The sequence below is a fragment of the Equus quagga genome, chromosome 2 (genome assembly GCF_021613505.1).
Source record: "Equus quagga isolate Etosha38 chromosome 2, UCLA_HA_Equagga_1.0, whole genome shotgun sequence".
NCBI lineage: Eukaryota > Metazoa > Chordata > Mammalia > Perissodactyla > Equidae > Equus > Equus quagga.
In genome coordinates, this window is record NC_060268.1 from 57,486,456 (window position 1) to 57,511,159 (window position 24,704).

Genomic DNA, 24,704 nt, shown 5'->3' on the forward strand with positions numbered 1-24,704 from the left:
GGAAAATATAGAAAAGGGCACACACATGCACACAAATGAAATCACTCAATCCTACCATATGGAGATGGTCCCATCAACACTTTGATCTATTTCCTTCCAGTTTCCTTCCATGTGTGTAGACATACATTTTTCACATTGTTGAGATCATACTGTTTATATAATTTTCTGCTGCTTTTCTCACTTAACTTTGTATCATAAACATTTCTCCCACTAATTACAAATTTTGCTAACTCTGTTTAGTGCCACATAGCACTCTGTTGCCTGGCTGGTTAACTATTTCTAACAATGATTTGTCAAATCTCTCACATGCCCCTTGACAGGTGACCCAAAGGATTTTTGACCAAAGTTTTACAAACCAATACACATTCTGGCAGGCATGCCTACATATTACAAGTATACATTGCCAGCTTGCTTTCTTCCTAAATTACTGGACTGTTCCATAAAGACAGTCATATTAGCCACATTTACTTTTCTCCCACACCTACCCCTCTATACAACCTGGAACGCTCTTTTGTAAGAAGAGCAAGTTTCCTAAATGTCTCGGACTCATTTATATAACAACCCTGACTGTGGTACTAACAGCTGTGTGTGCTTAAGTTTTAAAATCATATATTGGACTTTGTAGAAAATATATGCTTAGCCATTCATACTTCCTCAGATTCGGACAAACCAAAATACAGGAAGACTGAGTCTAGCAGCACGATTACCAATATCAACTGTCCCTAAATCAGCAATAAAAATGCGAATAGAATTCTTGCCTTTTCTACATCTCTTGGGTGTGGAGAGTAAAAAGTATTAGCCATAGGAGAATTTTCCGAAGGTGAAGAGAAAGGCCCTGGGCCCTGGTGAGCATGTCACAGGCACTGCCTCCCAAGCCAGCACGTTACCTGGTTGTTGGGGCTGAGGTTCAGCAGCCTCCAGGAGGAGTACATGAGGTCCGAGAAGTGGTAAAGCAGCCGCAGCCTGGCCCTCGCAGTGTGAATGCTCACCTCCCTCAGTGCCCCATACTGGGGGGGCACTGCATCAGGCAGGCCCAACTGTAGAGGCACTGATACACCTGCCCAGAAAGCAAATGGACACTAGTAAAGGAAAACGCATTGCTTTCATTTTCAGTATTTTGATAAATGTCAAACAGAGAAGCTAAGTGTACAATGAACACCCATTCCCAACACCTAAATTCTGTAATTAATATTTTGCTATATTGCTTTATCACATATTTATCAATTCCTCTGTCCATCAATCCACCTTAATTTTTGATGCACTTATGTTGGTTTTTAAACCATATTTTTTATTTATCATATGGAAACTTAGTTTTTTCTCCTTTAATTTAGTTTCCTATTTAATTATGGGACTTAAAGAGTTCCTTCACAAAAAACAAAAACAAAAACAAAAAACTCCAAATTCTTCCTTTCGTAGTAAATAATTGTCATCTTCATAATAAAACAAGGTGTGAGCCAGGACCAGGCAAGCAGTTCTGGAAAAGTGGAAATGGGCCACTTAGCAAAGCCCCCTCTCACACTCACTAGGGATCTGACAGAAAGTGACCACAATGGAATAAAAGATATAAGTGCAGGACTCATGAAGGTTTTTTACTACAAGAAGAGCCCTGTAGAAGCAAAGACTACAAGGACTATATCCACGGTTATCCTCTTGTAAAAATGCACAAAGGAGTAAAAACAAGATATTCAACTTTCTGAGTTTCCTTTAAATAAAGATTTGTACAGCTCAATTCCCAGAGGTATTTTACTACTAATAATAAAAGCTAACATTTATTGAGTACTTTCAGGTGTGTGGCACTATTCTAAGAGCTTCGCACGAATTGGTTCATTTACTCCCATAGCTCTGTACAATAAGTGCTGTTATTATCTTCATTTTATAGACAAGGAAACTGAGTCCCAAGGTCACTCAGTTCCTAAATGGAGAAGCCAGGATTCAACTCAGGCAATGTGGTTCCAGAGTCTGAACCTTGAACCACCACACTGTATACCTTCTGTGCTGAAGTGGAAGTGAAATCCCTCTGGAAGCTGAAGAGGCCCCTCAGCACCTGGAATGGTCAGTGCATGAGCAGCACTGCTTTTTCTTAACTAGAAACCACCTTCTGCTTATTTAGAATCTACTTGGCAGTCTTGCCCTTCTCTCTTAGCATATCTAAGAGAAAAATCTCTGTGGGGAGTCTTTCCCAAGGACCTGTGGCTAAGAAATAGAAAGGCCAGAAAAGAGAATGCTGAGCTCTCAGGCACAAGGTCTCTTCAGGGAAATTCTAGTGCTTTTGCCAACAGACGATGGGAGAAAGAAAGGGCTCGAAGGCCTGGGAAAGAAACAGCCCAAATATGAAGAAATGCCTAAGAATGAAGAATGCCACACTTAAGGCAAGGGTTACATTTGTGGAGAATGGAAGATGGATCTAACCAGGGGAGTACGCAGTTGGGTGTTATGTACACAAATATGATTTTATTTTCCCTTATATCTTTTTTTAGATCTGTAAGGATCTCATAATAAATTAAAAGCAAAACAAACAACAACAAAGTAGAAAGAGCCCAGCAGTTCTGCTGTGTGCACTGGAGTAAAACAGCAACAATTTTTTTTTGCTGTGCCACTGCATAGATAACATCATGTTTCAAATGGTTAACTGGGTAAAGAATTTGACAAATGGTCTCAGGGCTTTTAATCTTTATTCCTAACAGCAGGCCTTAGAAAGCTACAATTCATCACTTCTTTCATATGTAAAAACATATTTAATGGCTGCCATAAAATTATAAATTTTTGCTTGCCTAAGTGGTACGTTTTCTTTTTTGGGGGTAGAGAGAAGGACTGCTTCGTAATGAAATCTTCAGGAGAGTCGCCTGTGGTGAAAGTATTTACTGTGCCGGCAGCACAAAGAGTGCTTTGGTTGTGTAGGGGAAGGTCTGATGGTCTCAGAATGATGCCTGGATACAGTTTGAAACTGGCAAGCAGACAGTGCAGCTGGGTCCTGCTGAAAGAGAAGCAGCGGGAGCAGGGATATTTCCTCCCTCACCTGGTGCTCTTGGAGGGACGGGTGGTGCTGTCCATGCAGCACTGTGGCAACGGCCAGCTGAGATCTGCCGAATGTTTTTCCCTTGCAGAACTGTTACCAGGGTCGGTTCTCGAACATGGTTGGTGTGGCCTAGGCCAAGCTGGGGATAAATTACAAATACACAGAGATTCAATTAGAAAGAGGAAGAGAGGAAGCCTAGATGATGAAATCTTTCTTAGATGGTAGCAAATATAAATAAATTAATATCCGTACCAAGCAAGAGCACCAAAATAATGAAATTAATTGATTTTCTCTATCAGCATGGTCCTCACACCCCGACTGTCACCTAAACACTAAGGTATAACAAGCCCATTCCAAACCTAGCAGATGAGGTTTTTGTGTGTGTGTGTGTGTGTGGGGGGGGGCATTCTTTTCCATTCACTTTTATTTATTTATTTATTTTTATTTATTCATTTTTTTATTGCAGTAACATTGATTTATAAGGTTATATAAATTTCAGGTATACATCAATATTTTGATTTCTGTATAGATTACATCATGTTCACCACCCAAAGACTAATTACAATTCATCGCCATACACATGTGCCTAATCACCCCTTTCACCCTATTCCCTCCCCCATTCCCCTCTGGTAACCACCAATCCAATCTCTGTCTCTATGTGTGTGTTTGTTGTTATTTTTATCTTCTATGTATGAGTGAGATCACACAGTATTTGACTTTCTCCCTCTGACTTATTTCGCTTAGTATAATACCCTCAAGGTCCATCCATGTTGTCAGGAATGGCCAGATTTAATCCTTTTTTATGGCTGAGTAGTATTCCATTGTGTATATATGCCACATCCTCTTTATCCACTTGTCCCTTGATGGGCACCTAGGTTGCTTCCAAGTCTTGGCTAGTGTGAATAATGCTGCAATGAACATAAGGGTGCATATATCTTTATGCATTGTGTTTTCATGTTCTTTGGATAAATACCCAACAGTGAGATAGCCGGGTTGTATGGCAGTTCTAGTCTTAAATTTTTGAGGAATCTCCATACTGTTTTCCATAGTGGCTGCATGAGTTTGCACTCCCACCAGCAGTGTATGAGAGTTGCCTTTTCTCCACATCCTCTCCAACACTGTTATTTTCTGTCTTGTTAATTATAGCCATTCTGACAGGTGTAAGGTGATATCTCATGGTAGTTTTGATTTGCATTTCCCTGAAAATTAGTGATGTTGAATATCTTTTCATGTGCCTGTTGGTCATCTGTATATCTTCTTTGGAGAAATGTCTGTTCAGATCTTTTGCCCATTTTTTTGATTGGGTTGCTAGTGTTTTTGCTGTTGAGATGTATCAGTTCTTTGTATACTTTGGATATTTACCCCTTATCAGATATATGGTTTGCAAATATCTTCTCCCAATTGTTAGGGTGTTTTTTCATTTTGTTCATGGTTTCCTTTGCTGCGCAGAAGCTTTTTACTTTGATGTAGTTCCATTTGTTTATTTATTCTATTGTTTCCTTTGCCTGGTCAGACATGGTACCTGAAAATATGCCGCTAAGACCAATGTCTTCTAGAAGTTTCACGGTTTCAAGTCTTACATTCAAGTCTTTATTTTGAGTTAATTTTTGTGTATGCTGTAAGATAATGGTCTACTTTCATTCTTTTGTCTGTGGCTGTCCAGTTTTCCCAACATCATTTACTGAAGAGACTTTCCTTTCTCCATTGTATGCTCTTAGCTCCTCTGTCAAAGATTAACTGTCCATAGATGTGTGGTTTTATTTCTGGGTTCTTAATTCTGTTCCATTGATGTGTGTGTCTGTTTTTGTGCCAGTACCATGCTGTTTTGATTACTGTAGCTTTGTAGTATATTTTGAAATCAGGGAGTGTGGTACCTCCGGCTTTGATCCTTTTTCTCAGGATTCCTTTGGCTGTTTGGGTCTTCTGGGGTTCCATATAAATTTTAGGATTCTTTGTTCTATTTCAGTGAAAAATGTTGTTGGAACTTTGATAGGAATTACACTGAATCTGCAGATTGCTTTAGGAAGTATGGACATTTTAACTATGTTAATTCTTCAAATCCACGAGCGTGGAATATCTTTCCATTCTTTGTGTCTTCTACTTCTTTCAACAATGTTTTATAGTTTTCAGTGTACAGGTCTTTCACCTCTTTGGTTAAGTTTATTCCTAGGTATTTTATTCTTTTTATTGCAACTATAAATGGGATTGTATTCTTAATTTCTCTTTCTGCTACTTCATTGTTAGTATATAGAAACAGAACTGATTTTTGTATATTGATTTTGTATCCTGCAACTTTAACCATATTCATTTATTATTTCTAAAAGATTTTTGGTGGATTCTTTAGGGTTTTATATATATATAATCATGTCATCTACAAATAGTGACAGTTTCACTTCTTCCTTTCCAATTTGTATCCCTTTTATTTCTTTTTCTTGCCTGATGGCTCTGTCTAGGACTTCCAATACTATGTTGAATAAAAGTAGTGACAGTGGGCATCCTTGTCTGGTTCCTTTTCTTAGAGGGATAGCTTTCAGTTTTTCTCCATTGACAATGATATTAGCTTTTTATATGGCCTTTATATGTTAAGGTACTTTCCTTCTATACCCATTTGATTCAGAGTTTTTATTATAAATGGATGCTGTATCTTGTCAAATGCTTTCTCTGCATCTATTGAGACAATCATGTGATTTTTATTCTTCATTTTGTTAATGCAGATGAGTCTTAATGAACACATCCTTGATGAACACATCCTTCCACTTCTGGAGATGAAATAAATTCTTGGAAAGTTAAAAAAATAACAATGTTCTATAGAGCTTTTACTTAAAACACATTGATTTGTTGATTTTTAACATGGATTGCCTGTATAACAATACATAGTTATAAAAACATACACAGAAGCAGATTCTCATCTCCAGATCTCTGTTCTTAGGGTCTGACAGGGACACTCAGTGTTTTAGCAGCTAAGCACCTCAACATCACTAGGGAAGATCATGTCAAGGTCCTGTCAGGGACCTCCGAAAGGTATCTTCAATATTAACTTCCCTCTCATTAAGACAATATTCAACCACGATGAAGAGCAGCTTCTTCACCTATTAATACAGTGATCAGGAGACCAAAGAGGCAAAATGAGGCTACAACGAATAATATTGGACCTTAACTTGAGGGCCTCTCGCTCTAGGGGCAGCCAGACCCATAGAGGACTTATGGAGGAAGGGAATGTGGCTCTGCATGTGGGGCTGAAAGCCACTGTAGTAGCAGGCATCTCAGACATCTCCCACCAAAGTCTCTCCCTCCTCCATATACAGAGTAGGCTGAACACATCACCACTTGAGTCTTTTCTCAATTCTTAAAGGCTTATATATCATATTATTATTATACAGTTTACTCCTCTGTATAATGGGGGTGACAAGACTTCCTACATGAACACAAATATACTTTGTACACTGTCATATTACAGAAAATAAAAGCATTGTTTCATTCTTTCCATTTTCCAGATCACCTGATACCCTGAGGATCTAATCTCATGTATTACTGTAGTAAAAATGATAGTAGCAAATACTTAATAAAGTACTGCTTACTATGTGCCAGACACACACATATACTCAGTTAATCCCCTTAATCACTTTACTGTACTGTTAGATTTTTTTTTAAACCATGATATAATATTTACTTGGCCATAACCAAGAGAAAGAGATGCACAACTGGACTCATAACATAATCAGTTCTATGGCAAAGTGAGGTGCTTGAGGCATTGTGGTAAATATCATGAGTTTCCTAGCTTATCCCTGTCCCAAATGAGGAACGTTGTCAGATTTCTAGAATATGAGAGCAGCAAGAGAGAGATATATATATTTACCTGTCCTTCTGAATTGCTCCCCCAGGCATATACATCTCCATTTGACGCCAAAGCAAGTGTGTGCTCAGCTCCAACTGCCACGTCCTCAATGACCACTCCAGCCAGGACAGGAATTTGCTGTGGTCGATTATGATTGCGAGCACGCCCCTCTGGCAAGCCTATCAAGCGATCTGAAAGAATAGCAAGAGGAAATTTATGGATGGCATGCCACAGTCCTTTTAAATTTTCTAATGAGTCATTTAAATTTTATGGTGGAATGGCAATGACATATATAACTCATTAGGACAAAGGCTTCTATTCTGGTAAGGTATACTGGATTCTGAGTGAATAATATGTTTGAAGCTGTTTCTTTGCAAAATGTCAGTCTCCTTATTCATAAAAATAAATATAAAATTAGTAGCTTATTTCAAACCAAGAGGCACCTCCAGTATCCTCATATTTGAAGACTGGCATGTAGTTAACAAAGGCCCTAAAGTTCTTGTATTCTAAGAAAAGACATCATTCAATCTGTCTTGTGCTCAAACTTCCAGCCAACCTCCCCTTCCCTTTGCTGCCAAACTTCTAGAAAGTACGGGCCACTCTGTTTCTCCATGTCTTCTAGGCTTGTTTGACTTGGCCACCTTCTATTGCCTAACATCCACTCTCACCACTGCACTGAAACTGTATTCTCAAAAGCTTTGAGAAGCTCCTGTTTACTGCAACAGCCTCTTAGGCCCCATCCTACAGAACTCCACAAAACTTTCTGATAATATGGCCTCAGCTCCTCCTGCTCCTCAGAGACTCTGCACTATCCTGGTTCACTGGCTACCTCTCTCTCCACTCCTTTCAAAGCGACCTTTCCCAAGTCCTCTTCCTGTGCTCATGTGCCCTTTACTCACATTCCCTAGAGTTCTGTCCTCATGTTTTTTATGTCTACACTCTTTCCCTGGGTGTCGTAGAGGGATTAACATGGCTTTAACTACTATCATTATGAGTTATGCAAACCTACATCCCCATAACCAATCTCTCTGGAGTTTCATATCCAAATCCCCAATAACTTGATGGAAATCTCCATACTAGAGTATACGGCCCCAATTCATTATGACTAAAACTAAGCTCCTTACCTCTTTCCCCCAAATCAGCTGCCTATCCTCAGTCAGTGGCATCAATGTTCTTCCAAGACTAGAAACTTCACTCATGATTTCCTGCTTCTTCCTCTCACCTGCCTCACAGACCCCTGTCACTATGACTTGCCAAGAGATTCTACTTAAGAAGGTGAATAATTGCCAGGGAATCCCACTGTGGATGCTTGGATCATGAACCTACTCAAGATTTGAACCCTCAACGCCTATGAATTCCTAAGACCTGAACCTCTAGTCCCTGGAAGGGCTGGAAAGCGAGGTAGAATCCGGAGGCGCTCTGGTGGTCAAGGGAGTGTTCGTGACGGCATGGTGGAGGCAGCGGAAAGGAGGAGGGGAAGGGCTTTGTCAGGGACTCTTTTAGCAAGAGTGAAGGCTTTGGCATGAGGAGCCATCAATGGGGTGAAGTGTTGTCCTTATGACAAAGAGCATAAAGAGGAGCAGAAAAGGAGCTAATGAATGAAGGTTATACTGGACATTCATCACCCAGAACAAAAAATGACTCAATTTGGAGCACTTTTTAAAAAACTGGAAGGCAAACGTTTCTATAACACATGTGTAACCAAAACAAACAATATAATGCCAGGAAAATGCCTTACCTTGACCAAAGGTATACACATGACCATCTTTGGTCAACGCAACAGAAAACTGAGTTCCACAAGCAACTTTTTTAATTCCAATTCCACAAAGGACATCTACTTTCTGCAAAATAAAAACGTCAGGCACATAGTTTAAAATGGAAAAAAAGAACTCTTGAATTTGCCTACTGGCATGTATAAACTTAAAGATCATCTTCTAATAAAAATACTAATAGTCACCTACCTGTTTCCACCCAAATCCACACTTCTAAACGTTTTCTCATACTGCTCTGCAAACTAGCTGAATTCGGCGGAGGAAGTAAGCAGGGGTATTTGAATAAAATCCCCAGGACCCCATGTGAAGTGGAAACATTTCCTCTGGGCAACAGAAACCAGAAGAAGCCTGTGGCCTTTTAAAGAACACTGCAAGACCCTGTAAAGCCATGGGCTGCTCCGAGTTACTTTTTCTGCTTTCAGAGGTAAAAATAATTGATTTATATGTTCCTCAGAGAGGATTTCCTGGCTTTGTGTACCCCTAGCTGAATATTCACCAGTCTAGCTGTCAAGAGGTCACAGACTATATATGATGATGAATCTAGAGTTGAAAATAAACTGAATATTTGTCAATCATGCTGCTTGTTAAATGTGTTAGGAAAACTCACATAAAAGAATTGCATAAGTGGTCTTCTGCAGAGCCAAGAAACCTTCTATAATTTGAATAATAGCTTCTAATTGATTTGTTTATGCACTCTAATTTCCTATTACTTTTCAAAAGGAGGTGCATATTGTATAATTCAGTGGTATTATTATCAGCTTATTAGCTGAAATGGCAGCTGCAAGCAAAAGGTTACAAAAGATTGTCCATGGTTCCCTCCATAAGACATCCTGGAGATGTTTATAAATTTTTCTCCTCTACACAGGAGGTAGTCCTACAGTGGCCAGCCTGTGTACAGAGACAGAGGCTTATCCTCGCAGAGCTTTTACATCCAATTTAGCTATTAATGGCTTATTTAAAAATCAAGATCTAGTATGCTGAACATTTAAGAATAAGCAACAGAAGCTTCTCAACTTCATTAGGAATTACCAAAAATGTTAAAGGTAAATTATTTCCAACTAAAGAAAGGTACTAACATAGATAAAAACTACGTTGTCTGAAATCCTAGCTTAAAGACAATACTGACCTGAGGTGAAGATTTTGCAGTGGAATTTCCTAAGCCTAATTTTCCATAGTCCCCATCTCCAAAAGCCCACACCATGGAGCCATCTGTTGACACTGCCAAAGTGTGGTTTAAGCCACAAGCAACCTGGAGAAATAACAGGGTGTTCAATAAGGCAAATCATAATACCTAAAACACATATTCCTGTTTCTGAATCCTTTTTCTCTACTTCAGTGAAAAACTTGCCTATGTTTTCAAAGATTTTTATTAATTTCAGGGCCTTCTACATATGTTAACTAAAATGTGTCAACAAGAAATAACTCCTAATGTCCACACACACAAAAATGACTTTTTTCCCCAAGTGAAATCCTTCAAATATCTGTGGCTAACTCAGAATCAGAGAGCATAAAAGACAGAGAAAAAGTACATATGACTCAAAACTACTCATTCATATCAAGGAGTCTAAGGAATGATACAGAAAAACATAAAAATAGTTTATTTCATCTCCTTGTTAAGAGACAGTCGCAAGGTCTATAGGACAAGGACAGTTACTGCTTAAGAGCAGCAGCTATCAATGATGCAGTTCAGCCGTCTACTTACACGCTACCAGACAGGAGTCACAAAAGTCTGTACTGTTTAAAGGGTCTATATCAAGTTGTATCAGTACTTATGGGGGGGTTTTAAAATATTCAGACCCTGAATTAAGGCTTTCATTTGTTTGTCAAGTCTGACAAACAAACAAATTGACTTAAAATGTGAATTTTCACATAGGGAAAAAATCATGAAAAATGATCAAGTAGGCCAAACAAAATGTACATAAGGTTAAGTACAACTGGTGATTCCTTTCTTCCTGACAGGATTGCGTCTAAGTGCACACAGAGGAAACAAGAAACTGATCAGATAGAACGCATTATTGACTTGTTCCATGCCTGTCCAATCTGATATCCCTCCAGTGCAGTCACTCTCTCTGGAAGTTTTTTGTTCGAGGTGTTTCCAAGACCCAGACGACCGTAGTCTCCATTCCCAAAGGTAAACAGTTTGCCATCTGAAGTCACCACTGCTGAGTGCTTGAAGCCACAAGACATCTACAGACAGAACCAAGGAGAAAAAATTCTCTAAGAGGGCATACTAAGAAAGAAATAAATCAGTCCTTTTTGGCTATTATATAGTAAAAAACTTTAAATAAACTTCACTGACAACTCAGGATCTTCAAGACCGGTGTGTCCTATCTGCCCAAGTGGCCCTCCTGTTGCCCCCAGCCTGATCTACCTCATCATCCTCAGGAAGACCAAGCTCAACAGCACACCTGGGAAGAACTGTTGCTACTCTTCAGCTGTGTAGCAATAACCTAGACCACATGAGATAGTGAATGGGGAAATTCTTTGTAAACTCTAAGGTGCTATGCAATTTTATAATATTATTTTAGATGACTAATTGATTTTCCAGAAAATGTACATGAACTCAGCCTTTGCAACAATAATGATAGGTTGAAAGCAAAGCTTTCCACTTATTCGTGTATCAGGAGCTAAATCCCATATTGTTTCTTCCAAGGATCCCCAGCATGCTAGCCTGGGCCAAGCAGCTGGCTCAGGAAAAAAGAGTCCATTCTAACACAAAGCCTATCGAAACTTCTGACAAGCTCAAGAATAAATATGAACAACCAAAAACATTAGCTCTCTTATAATGACTGTGTAATATATTTTTACCATTATTTCCCATTACCTAAATTTGACTCAACAACTAGCATGTTTGAATTCAAAGGCAAAATTATTCATGTCCTGCCTGACCTGTACCACCTCTTCGCCTTGTAAGGCCTCAATCTGCCTGGGCCGCCGCTGCCTGTCGCTGTTCCCATGGCCAAGTTTGCCATAATCACCATCTCCCCAGCTAAAGACCTCACCACTTTCAGTCAGGGCCATTGAGTGCCCATCAGAACCACAGGAAGTCACCAGCTGGGTCACCACAAAGCCTGAAACAGAGCAGAAACCCAGTAAGAGTAACTGGATGTTAAGACTCCCCTCTATACTTGCAGCCGCTACAAAATACTCCCAGAATCAAAAAATACCAGAATGGTATTTCGGCAATAAAAACTTCTTAATTTCAAATCAAATTTTCAGCCATAACCTAGTAAATTGGGAGCAGTCACGTGAAATGATGATGAACAAGAGGAGGGTGATAGGAGCAGTTACAGTCATTAAGGACTAAGTTCTAGCCACTCCTATAAGTGCTGTACATGGATTACCTCATTTTCAATTTTATATAGAATCTATGAGACAGATATTATAATCACCACTTTTGCAACTGGTGAAACTGAGTCACAAAGAGGTCTAGTAGCTTGTGCAAGGTCCCAGAGGCAGGATGTAGTGAACCGGATAGGAACCTAGCTCTCCCATCCCCATTGCTGTGCTCTTCACACTTAGATCTCAAGGAAGAGAACTCGGAGCTGCTCAGGAATTGATTCTGAACTCATTGCTACTAGTATGCTTTTACTCAAAAACACCCTCTTTCCTCTTTTTGTAGGCTTCAGAGTCAGTAAAAGTTAACTTAAGGAACAAACCACGGGCTCCTGGCAGTGGCTTTCTTCAGAGGTATTCTTTCTTCAAGTCATAGAGAACTCTGACACAGATGCCCTTTGAAGTCCTAGTACATTTCCATATGAACTGATTTTTAATTTTAATGAAACACATGCATGACCACTATTGCTATTAATAGTTGCCTAATTACAGTTTTGCAATTTTAAAGTTTTTGTTTACAATCCCCAGTGGGTCTTAAAATATTTATATCACTGAATTCTAGCACTCCTATGACAAATAACTTGCAAAATAATATTAGCTTAAAATATGGAAATTAAGGCTTTACATATCTAAACAAGAATCTAAGTATAAGTAAAAACCCTATATGACTTTATCTACAAAGTCATAGATGAGTTCCAACATAAGCAAACATTCCTACAGTTAGGCCATAGTTTCTGACCAGCTTTTAACTGAGGATAATTTTACCTTGTAAGGCTGAAATAACTGTCAGCACATGAAGGTCATCTGAATTTCCTTGTCCTAATCTGCCATAACTTCCTTCCCCACAAGCCAACACCGTGCCATTGGCCTGGATGACAAATGTGCAATTCTGACCACATATGACCTAGTATAAAAACACACAAATGTATTATCTAATATTATTACATAGCTTTATCATACAAACCTTTAAAATGATTCCACATATACCTATGACACCTTTATTAATTCTTTTATCCTTTCACTATACGGGAAGGGTTGATGTAACTGGGTTCCTACAAGCCTTTGATTATTATAAAACTACTTACTTAACCAAGAGATGTGAGGGGTTCACCTAAGATAGTTTAGAACCATGTTATCTATAGGGATTTCAGCCAATTGTACAGAGATTACAAAAATAACAACAACAAAATAGATAAAAGAAGAAAGAGGAAAGGGTGATGGGGAAATATTAGAGACTTGGGCTGGAGGTCAGCAAGAAGCAGAAACTGGAAGGGTATACACAAGAAAGAATAGTTCATCCTGTATTCACTGAGGTATAGAACAACAGAGAAAGCAGTGGCCTCAAGAAGGGTTTGGAAATACAGTACAATTATTAGAAGAGGGGAGAGGTGTCAATGAAATCTGACTAAAGATCCCAGTAAGTTTATGGCCCAAAAGAGAGAATCAATAATTAGGAACATCTTAACTTCTATAAATATGCACCGGACAGGCCTAATGCATCATGACATTAATTCATTATGCTTGAAAGCAAGAAAAACTTAAAAACTTATTAACAAAGTCTGATAAAAACCTTAAAAAGCTTTTATTTGGAAGCTATACATCATGACTTTCTTTAGTGATTCCTTATAATAGACTATGAAATGGACAAAGTTTTTCCCACAGTAAGTTACTGCCAGCAAGGAAATCAGAATCGTCAGTTCCCAAGTTTCTTCTCCATTTCTTTACCCTGTTAGTTACCTGCTGGGCCTGCGAGAATGAGGGAGCTGCTGCAGGTACCATTACATTTCTTCCAGCTTCTGCCAGCTGTCCATGCCTGCCAGCACCCCATAAGTAGACGTCACATTTACCTCCCAGGTGCCAGTCCTAGAAAACCACAATCATCTCAAGATTAGATTCACCTATTCATTCAAACAAGCATGTACTGGGTACCAGGTGTGTACCAGCCTCTATGAGAGACACCAGGGCACAAACACACAAGCATTTAGAATCAGAAGATTTACTGAGAACCACCATATAGTCATCTTCATCTTTACTGACCTCAGGTCTGGAAGTTGCCCAAGACATAATCTGTTCATCCATGCCATTAATCCATTTACTGTTATCCTGAAAGACAGGACAAACATCAGGGTCAATCGTGCTTACTGAAGATTTATCTGTTCTTAACTAAACTAAGTCTTCCTCTGACAACTAAGTCTTCTTTCCAAAAAAGAACTTGGTAATATTCTGAGAAATTAAGAGTTTTATAATCATGCCAAACTTGATTTTACACATTGTTATTATTTCTCTTTATTATAAACACTTTCACTATCAACTATCATTATAGCACTGGTGATCCAAAGTTAACCATTTATGTTTTCTAAGCACCCACAGGCACAAGGTCATGCACAAGAACCCCTACTCCCATGAACTTTCTGTAGAGCTTTGGGCAGGCCACTCTATCTTTCTGGGTTTCAGTTTGCTCATCTACAAAATGACAGATTTGGGGAAAATGTGATCAGAAGGAAGCTTCGTAACTGAAATATCCTATGTTTAGATAATTTTCCTCAATTCATATGTCCATTTCACATTGTATCTATAGTTATATATTCAAATGTTTGTATAAATAAATCTTAACTAAGTAAAGGGGTTGTTAGATCAAGTGCTGGCTTGCACATCTACAGAGGCATTTTATCTACATCACAGAGTCTATAGCTAGATACACTCAAATACAATCAGAAGAAATGACAACTGGAAACCTCTTCCATATTCTCATTTTATGATGAGTAAAACACGACTGAAGTGCCAAATAATTTAGAATCTAGGTGTGGGATAAATCTCACAAGATGCCCAGGAAAAGACGCTAAACATATACAAATAAGGTACTAACAGGGTACCTACGGACCAAAAAACCCTGGAAAATATGGGACTATGTCATTGAGAGCCAGCAAGTTTACAAGAGCTCCACAGTTCCCACATAATCAATCCCTGTCACCACCAAAGCCTGCCAACAGATTGAAAATGGCTATCTGAAAGCAAAATATTTTAAGTTTATCTAAGGGTATGCCTCTAGCTATTCAAGCTAGCAAATACTTACTGAGGGTCTGCTGCATGCTAAATACTCATAGTACAATCTCAGCTGCAAATAACAGCAGCTCATATTACACTTACCATTAGGAATATAAGTTCATCCTCTGGAACAGGCTCTAGATCGGGAACAGTAAAAGATTCTGGAAACTGTGCTCCATTGGTCAGGGCTTCAGCAGCTTTTATGGTGGTTGAGAAACATTCTAACCAGGCCCACTCATTGGGATTCCAGGATGCAGGGTCAGGGAGGCAGTTCTGGTGGTGTGGTGGCACTGGAGGGTTACACAACAGCTGATCCAGATGAAGTCCCACAGCAAGGGAAGCCAGACATTGCATATAGGGGCTGTGAACAAGCTGGTCGCCACAAACCACATGAGGCTAAGAGAAAATCCAAGGACGATATGTTGAAGAGCCTATGCCAAATATTCTAAATTAACCTACTACATTTTGAAAGCCTGTAACTGTATTTTTTAAGTTTACTGTTTTTAAGCCTTTTACTTTGAAATAATTTTAGATATACAGAGAGTTGCAGAGATAATACAGAGAATCCCTGTAAACTCTTCACCCAACTTCCTCTAATGTTAACATCTTACATAACCATGGTGCATTTATTAAAACTAAGATATTAACATTGTTACAATACTAACTAAACAACACAACTTTATTTGGTTTTCCCACTAATGTTCCTTTTCTGCTCCAGGATCCAATCCAGGATATCACATTACATTTTTTCTTGAAGTAAAAAAAAGAGAGAGACAGATAACAGCTAATCCATGGAGATCTGCTCCCTCTCACAGTTCCTCCTTTACCAAGAGAACTCTGGTAACCACAAAACGAAAATCCTTCTTTCGTGGTGCTCCCTAGTTATAGTAGAGCAACTCTGGGAGAGGCTGATTCAGAAAAGAAAACCTGGGCAAATGCATCAGTGAAATTAACTGGATGTGGGAACAGCTGATTAGATTCATGTAGCTTGGCTAAAAAAAAGAAGGAGAAAAAACCTCAGAGCTCTGCCTAGAGGCAGCATACTGTGACTACTGAGGCCTGGAAGGCAGGTTACACAGGATCAGATCCTGGGCAACGGCTCCAAATTTCCTAATTCCTCATTCTAGTATTTAATGACCCTACTCAATTCAACCTTAGCTCTTCCAGTAAACTTTCCACAAGGATTCACCTGATAAGTGAACAGGATATTCACTCTGATACCCATATCTACTCCTACCTCCCACCTTTGGGATGGCAAAACCACACAAAAATATATATGGGTCAGAAAAGGTAAGATGATACTCTGAGGCACAGGTATTTTAAGAAGTTTTGGAGTGAATAAATAATCTGAAAAAGAATGATATAAACATTACACAAATTTAAGAGTTATTTTAAAATTTTAATCTCACTAAAGTAATAGTAGGTTTAGGATTACTGAACAACAGTTTTAGACATGATTTATCTTCATTTTATTCTGCCCAAATAGCCCCACATATTTTCCGCAGACCTCATGAGATTAAGGGATCAATTCAAAGCTGTAATTCAAATTCCAAAGCACCAGGCATCTGTAGATCTGTAGGAGTGAGTACAATCCGTTACCTTTTCATAGGCATACTGCTCCTGAAGCATCATGGGTAGCCGCTCCAGAAATGCTCTCATGCAGGGAGCCATGTTTAATCCCAGAACACCCTGTTGTTTCAGTGCTGTCCTACAGGTTGCTAAAACATGATTGGCAGAAGCCCATTCTGCTGTACAATTCACAACCAAAACATCCTGATGGAAAAAAAAAATAATGCCACACCATATATTTGTTTAAATAAAAGACAAAAGAGAGATAATTATATCCCCATTCATATCTGAGAAATTCCTTCCATGAATTGCATTAAACACTTACTTTCTGGACATTATATGCTGTACTTTTAATGCCCATGAACTTCAAAACATCCTACATTTTGTCTACGTGAAAACAAGTGAATAAGAAATAACCACAAAATTTGTGAACTACCTTGGATTAGCTGATTCTCCTTAAAGAGACAACATCAATTATTTGTTATTACATAGGACTTGCAGGACAAGGTATCTAGTATATTTTAAAGGTCCGACAAGACCTCAGGGATGCTAGAGGAGGTGGTACTCTGTCTGCTGAGGGACACATCTGCAAAAGCTGCGGCACTGCTCTACCTGTGGCTCCACATTTTATTCTACACAGACCATCCGCTGCCTAAGGTCTGATTCTACATGATACTTCCAGGAGGACTAGTCAAGCAAGTTTACAGCTCTATTTTAGTGTCATTTAACCACATAAAAAGTAAACCAAAGCAGCACATTGGCTCTATTCCTCAAGGGTATGAAAGGCAATTCTGCAGGATACAACGTTGTATCATAGAATTACTTCACAGCAAGGGGCAAGTATTTTTTACTAAAATATTAAATTTGAAAGCCAAAATATATTGCGCATACTTGAATTAAACATCTTTGGGATAGTCTTTCTTTTCAGGGAAAGTTCTTTTAAGACAGTTTAGTGCTATCTCAAAAATCATGGCAGAAAGTAAAAACTCACTTTGTGACTTCCAATGGAAATGAAGTTATTGGGTAATTAAGCACTTTCACCAAAGTCTAAGGTGTAGCAGAAAGAGTACTAGATTACAAATCAGGAGACCTGGGTTTTAGTTTTCCTTCTGCCACTAAATAGTTGCATTATAAATTATCTTGGGCAAGTAATAATCCCTCTGTCTATCAGTTTTTTCCTCTTTAAAGTGGGATGCTTGCACTATGATTTCTAAGGTACCTTACAGGCTTATACTCTATGATTAGACATAATAGCAATATTACCTTTGATCTATTTGAGCAAGCAGCTACCCCAACATCTGGAATCCATACTGTGGTCTGGATAGCTCCAGAGCCTATTACAACAGTTTGCAAGACAGAGCCATCCTAAAATGAGATGTATTTATCAATACACATTAGTTGACCTTAGTCACTACTCACATTTTAAACTTACACTTCACATTCACAAAAACATATTATAAAATCTACACTATAGCTAAATTTGGCAATGTCCAATTGCATACCTACTACTCAATTTTCTAGGGCCTAGATGACTTTAAAAATATTTATCTTCAATAAGAAAAACTAAGGGGCGGAGGATTCTGAAAGGAGTTTCTTCAGTATTCAAAATATTACTACACAAAATATTTTTAGGATTGGTTGGGTTAATTTTTACCACATAAGTTAATGTAAAAACATTTAAGATAAAAATAACATTTATACTCTTACCCTTAAAGACCAAATGTTCATGAGCCCACCTAGTCCACCAGACACCAAGGCCAACCCATCAGAACTGAAGGCAACAGTGCGGACAGGGGTGATGTGTCCCCGCAGCTGATAAACACATTTGACACCGGCTGATTTCCTATATCCATCCTGCAATTCATTTTTAATTTTAGTATATATTAAAATGAAAACAATTTATAGATTCACAATTTACAATTATTCTGAGAAATTTTATATTTCAGCATAAAATTAGGGAAGAGGGAAGGACAACTCTCGAATAAGAGTTACCTGAGAAAATAATAAAATATCAACCTGGCTCTCCTTTGCAGAAGCTGAGTTTCATATTTTTTGATATACTTCTAAGCTAATTTCCTACTTTTCAAACTGGCAGAAATGACTACATTTCTAAGTTCCAATTATCCCTCAGAGATAGGAAAATTCTAACTTCTACTCTTTAATGAGTGTTTTAATTTTTAAATTTAGCTTTATGCAATTTTTATTTTTAGCCCCTAACATCTGTGAATTGCACGTGCTAGCTCTATAGAACAGGTTCGTCTTTTTGTTGCTGATGGTTCCGTCACATAATGTCTAATTTCATGTTTGCTCTGCAAGTTTGAGAAGTGAGATAAGAATGGCCTGTCCAAAGGGCTACTCTCTAGCACAAAAAGCAAAAAAAAAAGACTTACCTTAGGGCTTCCACCTCCACCTCTGTAATATTTTCCTCCCAACATTAGAGAGCTATCTACCCCACTTCCTCACCCCTTTCTCCCTGCTCTTAAGCTCCCTCACCCTTCCAGTTATGACAGAGTGTAATACCAGAGGTACTCATTTACCCAAAGATGACACAAAGCACTACGTCTTCCAGAGATATTTGCGTCATGAACAAAAGACAGAGCAACACAAGTTGCAAACTGGTAGCTCAGGGATGCGATTGGCCACTCAGTGTTTTATAGAATTTTAAGTCAGATGCCAATGTTTAATACTGAGAGATTTTGCATAAAACACTGGATTTTGGGCTTCTACTAAAAAATTAGACAATCTGGTAACAACAGGTTCTCATTTGTGGAGGGTAACAGTTAGCTCTGTGGCAACTGTGCCCTTTATATGAAGCATGTGCACTTCTGGGGTTTTTTTACCCTCTCCACACCTTCCAACTCCAATTATGTTACTTGCCTAGAGGGCCCTGCACGCATCTATCTGAATTTGTAACTTCTGTTTAAGGTAAAGGAATTGTTCTTCATAGGTGGAATTGTGGTATTAGTTAGGAATTAACTTTAAATAGGTGTACTCCCATGGTGTTTCTATTTCACGGTACCAAAAACTTAACTTAGGACTTGTCTACCTGTAGTGCCAATTATATCCATTACCACAAATGATCACCACTCAATATTTATTGAACATCTCACCTTAACAAGCAATTACAGTATCTCTAACTTATAAAAGATTAAGCTCATTCAGAGAGTACACTTCCCTAATGGATTTTGTCTTTTGGCACACAGTAGTAAGTATGTTAGCAATCAAGGAAGGATTACTTTGGTAACATATACTATCTATGGTTTCAAACAAGGGCTTCAAAAACACCAGAATATTTACCTGGCACTTTGATTCCTGGTCCCACCATCCTTCTGAACTAGTCACACTGGTCTGTGTGGTGTCTTGTGGAATACGCCAAACACATACTAAGCCACTCTGACAGCCACTTTAAAAAAATTGATCACATAAAACAAAAACATATCAATATGCAGAAGTAAAAATATTTTCACACAGCAATCAATTAAGACCTAACAGAACTACTATAATTTATTTGAAAAATTTATTTGTAGTAGGTACACTATGATCTTTTACAAAAAATACAACTAGGATCAATATTCTAACAACATCACACCCAAATAAGGAGTTTACATACCAAATTTCACATTGGAAAATTGCTCTTTATTTCTCCAAAGTGATCTTATGGTATTACACATTATAAGAATAGTAACTGGCAATAAACTATTTAAGACTACCGAGAAGTCACATTTAATGCAAATAACAGTCTATTCTAATATAAAAATTAAGACACACACATAAATTTACAACATACGTAGCCAGCAGTAAATGCAACTTGGATCCTTTCCCGGGGAGGCTGCACCAAGCAATGCCATTTACAATAGACGGATGGCAGAGTGAGTGCAGACAGCGCCAGCATCCTGAAATAGGCCCCCAGAGTTTCACATTTTCTTCTTTGGCACATGTCATCAGAATATGACCTGTTGGGTCCCACTTCATACTAACAAGAGTATCCTAAAAATGGTAGGGGGAGAAAAAAAATCATAGTAATGCTTCCTTCACAAATACTTTAAACTCAATAATTTATGACCTATACTTCTACTACTCAATTATTTTGACATCAAAATTTTATGCAAATCACAAATACTGTCACAGCATTCCCAATCACCAGACCAACTCATCCTTTAATTAGTGTGCATTATACATATTTACTGTAGTCAAAGCACAATAAGTATTAGTTGAATGAATTAATTATGAAATTCTGATTCAAAAGGGATGTTACCTTTCATTGGCATTTTTAAGAGTTATTTTTACTGATTGGTAATCATTAAAAAATAAAATAAGAAGAAACTTAAAAAAAAAAGCACCCCTTACACCAAAATTCCAAATACTTATGAGAATCTGGGACATGTTTTGTGTTTATATGGTTGTCATCACTGTGCTCTTCTGACTTTCTTTTTTACCCTCCTTCACACCTTCTAACTCCTGGCTTCAGGCATTTGTTACTTGCCTAGGTGGCCCTGTAAGCATATGAACTGGCAACCTCTGTTTAAGGCAACGGAATCAGTCCTCACAGATGGAATTTCTGGCATTAGTGGGAGGTACTTTGACAGGGGTTACTCCAAGGGTGTTCCTATTTCCCTGTTTTGGTTTTACCTCTTTCCCTGTTTGATGGCTTTCTTACAAAGACTTTTCCATGTATACTCATGGTCCAAAGACTTTATGTAAGAACAGAATATTAAGTCATAAGTGATTGATGAAATTTTTAAAGAAACTAGTACCATGCAATACTACAGTAAAAAACAAGAAAAAAACATCTGGTAAAGATGCTTTACCTTATGTGCATCAATGAGAACAATGCCTCCTTTCTCAAGTGGTTCCTTTGTCCCCAGTAACAATTTGCCATCAAAATATCCCACTGCAAACGGTTTGTCTTCACTGAACCAAGCAATGCAAGTTACAGACACTAACATGATAAAAACAAAATTAAAATTAAAAAAAAGAGAGACTTATTTGTCATTGTCTAACTTAAAAAAGAGACTTTGCAACAAATATTTGCTACTGCAACCACAGCAAGTAAGTTTCCAAACATCTCTTTAATGCATTTAGATAAAATGTAGGCTTACCGAAGGGATTCCATTTAACCCACTTTAAAAGTTTCATTTATAAGTGACAAGGACTACCTCATTTTTAATCTTTCATTCTTTTCAGGTGGTTATTAAAAAAGAAGGACAAAAAATGGAATTTCCTTGCTGATTTTAAGTGATTGTGCCAAGTTCTTTCCTTTTGGGTCGAATCTACCATGAAACTGAGAAGTGAAAAAACCTTAAGTCATAGAAAGAAAATTACCTGTCCCTTCTTTTGCTTGTTGAATATTCCCTACTCAGGTTATTTCCATATTCTATCAAACATGTTCTATTCTAATAACTTATATTCATATTTGCTTCTTTAAGTATATATAACACTGGAAGGCTATAAAAAAAGTAAAAAACAGTGTTTATCTGTGGGAGTAGAATGGGGACATGGGAACTGAGTTGACAGGAGAAAGATTTTTCACTGTATACCTTTTTAAACTTTAAAATTTTTGCATCCTATAAAGGTATTACCTATTTTAAAAAAACCTAAAAAAACAAACTTGTTCTATTCTGTCAATAGAGTACCATGTAAGTGGGAACTGCGACCTTTGAAATACCCCACTCCCCTAAAACAACTAACAAAAACTATCAAGTAAGATGCCTACGCATCCAAAGGGAATACAATGAGACAATAAATGAAAGCAGACTTCCTGCTATCTCATAAGACCAGGAACTTCCCTCTTCCTCCTTCCTCCATTTCCACAATTTCACTAATCTGTTAACAATTTCATCTCTACCAATGATTATTATTTTTTTCTTTTGGACATTCTTAACTTTCAAGGGAGACTTGGAGCCTGTTATAAGTGTTCAGATACTTCCATGAAGGATGAATGGCTAATACATTATAATACTATTAGATCTCATTTTGGCAGAGAGGCGTGGTAGGGATTGGGAGAGAAATATCTTTCAATTTAGTAACTAATTAAAATGCAATACCAACTAGACAATTTGGAAAACAAAGCCAAAAGTAATATTTACTCAGCATTTTTAAAAGCAAGTCCCAAAAACTAAGTCTATTTGAGTGTGGGGAACATTTTCTCAGGTAGACACATAACCAGACATTTACCATCCTTTCGATAGCAATGTTCCAATTCTCGACGGTGCATAGTGGACACATCAACAACTTCAATAAGTCCTAGAGATCCATCCATCCGTCCCACCAACAATAATTCTGGAGACTCTCCTGACCAGGCTGTAGCTGGACCCTCCTCTGGCCAAGCCAGGGCAGATACCCAATGGGGCTGAATATCTACCAGTCCTTTTCCTCCTAAAGAGGAAGAAAATATTATCTAGTTGTTACTTAATTCTTAAAAATAAAAACAAGAACAAAAAGAAATACTACTTAATTCTAATACACACTTAAAGCAGTCCTCAATTTCATAATAGCGTACTAATGAATGACTGCAAGGCAGGATCCTTCATTTACATACTACATAGGATTACCAAATTAATATGCTTTTCTGTAATAAGCTTTTTTGTTTATTAAAGGGACAAAAATGACAGCTTCATGGAAGAAAAAGTAAAGGAAGATACTCAGTGTACAAATGTCAAATACTTAAGTTCTTTCATAGTAATTACTGAAAAGCAAATGAACATAAGAAATTTACCTAGAGTTAAGCCTAGTAATTCCTTCAAATATGTGAAACAGAACAGCCATTCCTCAAATATGCAAAAACAAACAAAAATACTGATAAATCTGAGATTATAATAATGATTTTTACTTCCCAGAGAGGTATTATTAAAAATTGACAAGATGGAGTAACGTCAGCATCATGGTGGAGTGAGTACTTCCCTTAGTCTCTCCCCACTAAGATACAACAAAAAGGACATTCACAAACCAACAGAGGACGTTCACACAACACAACAGACCTCTGACATCCACACAGCCATAAGTCTGAAGACAGGGGTGATGGACCCCCCCCCCCCCAGGAGGCAGCGGAAGGAGGTAAGTGGATCTCCCCTTCCTCTTAAGCAGCAGCAATCTAGGGCAAAGGACCTCTCGCGCAGCAGCCAGCATGCAACTCTGAGAGAAGGGGAAGAAGGCAGCCCTCCACGGGAATGCTTGTGCTCTCAGAGTTGCCTCCTAGCCTGTGGGAATGCTCCACAATGAGGCAGATAAGCAACAGCGGAGGTATCCATACCAAGCTGACCAGCTCAGGCAGGCAGTGAGTGAAGGGCAGGAGCGTGCAAGATAGCGCATGGAAAAAAAGCACCCCTTCCACCCGGCGCACCAGCTCAGCCAGGTGGCCAGAGCAGGGGATCCCTGCCAGAAAACCTGCACATACATGTTTAAAACAATAGCGGCCAGTGGGAAAACACAGACAAGCCCTGTTGGCACAGCTTCCAATGGACGGGCACATCTGCCAGGGGTTGCAGAGGGCTCAGAAAACACAGCTCCACCACCCCCCAGTGGTGGCAGGTGGAATCTGCAACCAGATACTACCACTATGTGACAGCAAAAGTCCAGCCCATCAAATAGCATTGAAGAAGCATATTAACATTCCAGACCAGAAGGAAAATCACAAGTACCCAGAAACCAATCCTAAAGTCACAGAAATTCACAATCTAAATGACAGAGCATTCAAAAGTTATCATAAAGAAACTCAGTGAGTTACAAGAAAACTCAGAAAGACAGTTCAATGATCTCAGGAATAAAATTAATGAACAGAGGGAATTCTTCACAAAACAGATTGAAACTATTAAAAAAACCCCAATTGGAAATGTTGGAGATGAAAAACACAATGAATGAGATAAAGAAAAATCTGGAATCCTTAAAAAAACAGAGCTGATAATATGGAGGACAGAATTAGTAACTTAGGGGACAGAAATATAGAAATGCTGCAGATGAAGGAGAGACAACTTGGACTAAAAAGAAATGAAGACATTCTCTGAGAAACAGCTGACTCAATTAGCCAATGCAATATAAGGATTACAGGTATTCCAGAGGGAGAAGAGGGGGAGAAAGGAGCAGAGAGCTTGTTCAAAGAAATAATAGCAGAGAGCTTGTTCAAAGAAATAATAGC

General features: G+C 38.3%; 1 protein-coding gene across 9 annotated transcripts in view; it reads right to left on the reverse strand.

Moving 5' to 3' along the window:
* The window catches only part of HERC1 (HECT and RLD domain containing E3 ubiquitin protein ligase family member 1), a 203,187-nt gene that overhangs the window by 9,667 nt on the left and 168,816 nt on the right, over positions 1-24,704 (reverse strand). For all 9 annotated transcript variants that reach the window (XM_046651305.1, XM_046651293.1, XM_046651268.1 and 6 more), the window contains exons 54-71: positions 22,748-22,948; positions 21,382-21,512; positions 20,361-20,560; positions 19,871-19,976; positions 18,281-18,427; positions 17,837-17,938; positions 16,604-16,777; positions 15,107-15,400; positions 13,997-14,062; positions 13,697-13,822; positions 12,725-12,863; positions 11,513-11,694; positions 10,655-10,810; positions 9,750-9,872; positions 8,590-8,692; positions 6,873-7,042; positions 3,017-3,155; positions 888-1,057 (exon numbers count right to left, since the gene is read on the reverse strand). In XM_046651305.1, coding sequence (XP_046507261.1) covers positions 888-1,057; positions 3,017-3,155; positions 6,873-7,042; positions 8,590-8,692; positions 9,750-9,872; positions 10,655-10,810; positions 11,513-11,694; positions 12,725-12,863; positions 13,697-13,822; positions 13,997-14,062; positions 15,107-15,400; positions 16,604-16,777; positions 17,837-17,938; positions 18,281-18,427; positions 19,871-19,976; positions 20,361-20,560; positions 21,382-21,512; positions 22,748-22,948 — 2,729 coding nt within the window. The remainder of the gene's footprint in view (positions 1-887; positions 1,058-3,016; positions 3,156-6,872; positions 7,043-8,589; positions 8,693-9,749; positions 9,873-10,654; positions 10,811-11,512; positions 11,695-12,724; positions 12,864-13,696; positions 13,823-13,996; positions 14,063-15,106; positions 15,401-16,603; positions 16,778-17,836; positions 17,939-18,280; positions 18,428-19,870; positions 19,977-20,360; positions 20,561-21,381; positions 21,513-22,747; positions 22,949-24,704) is intronic.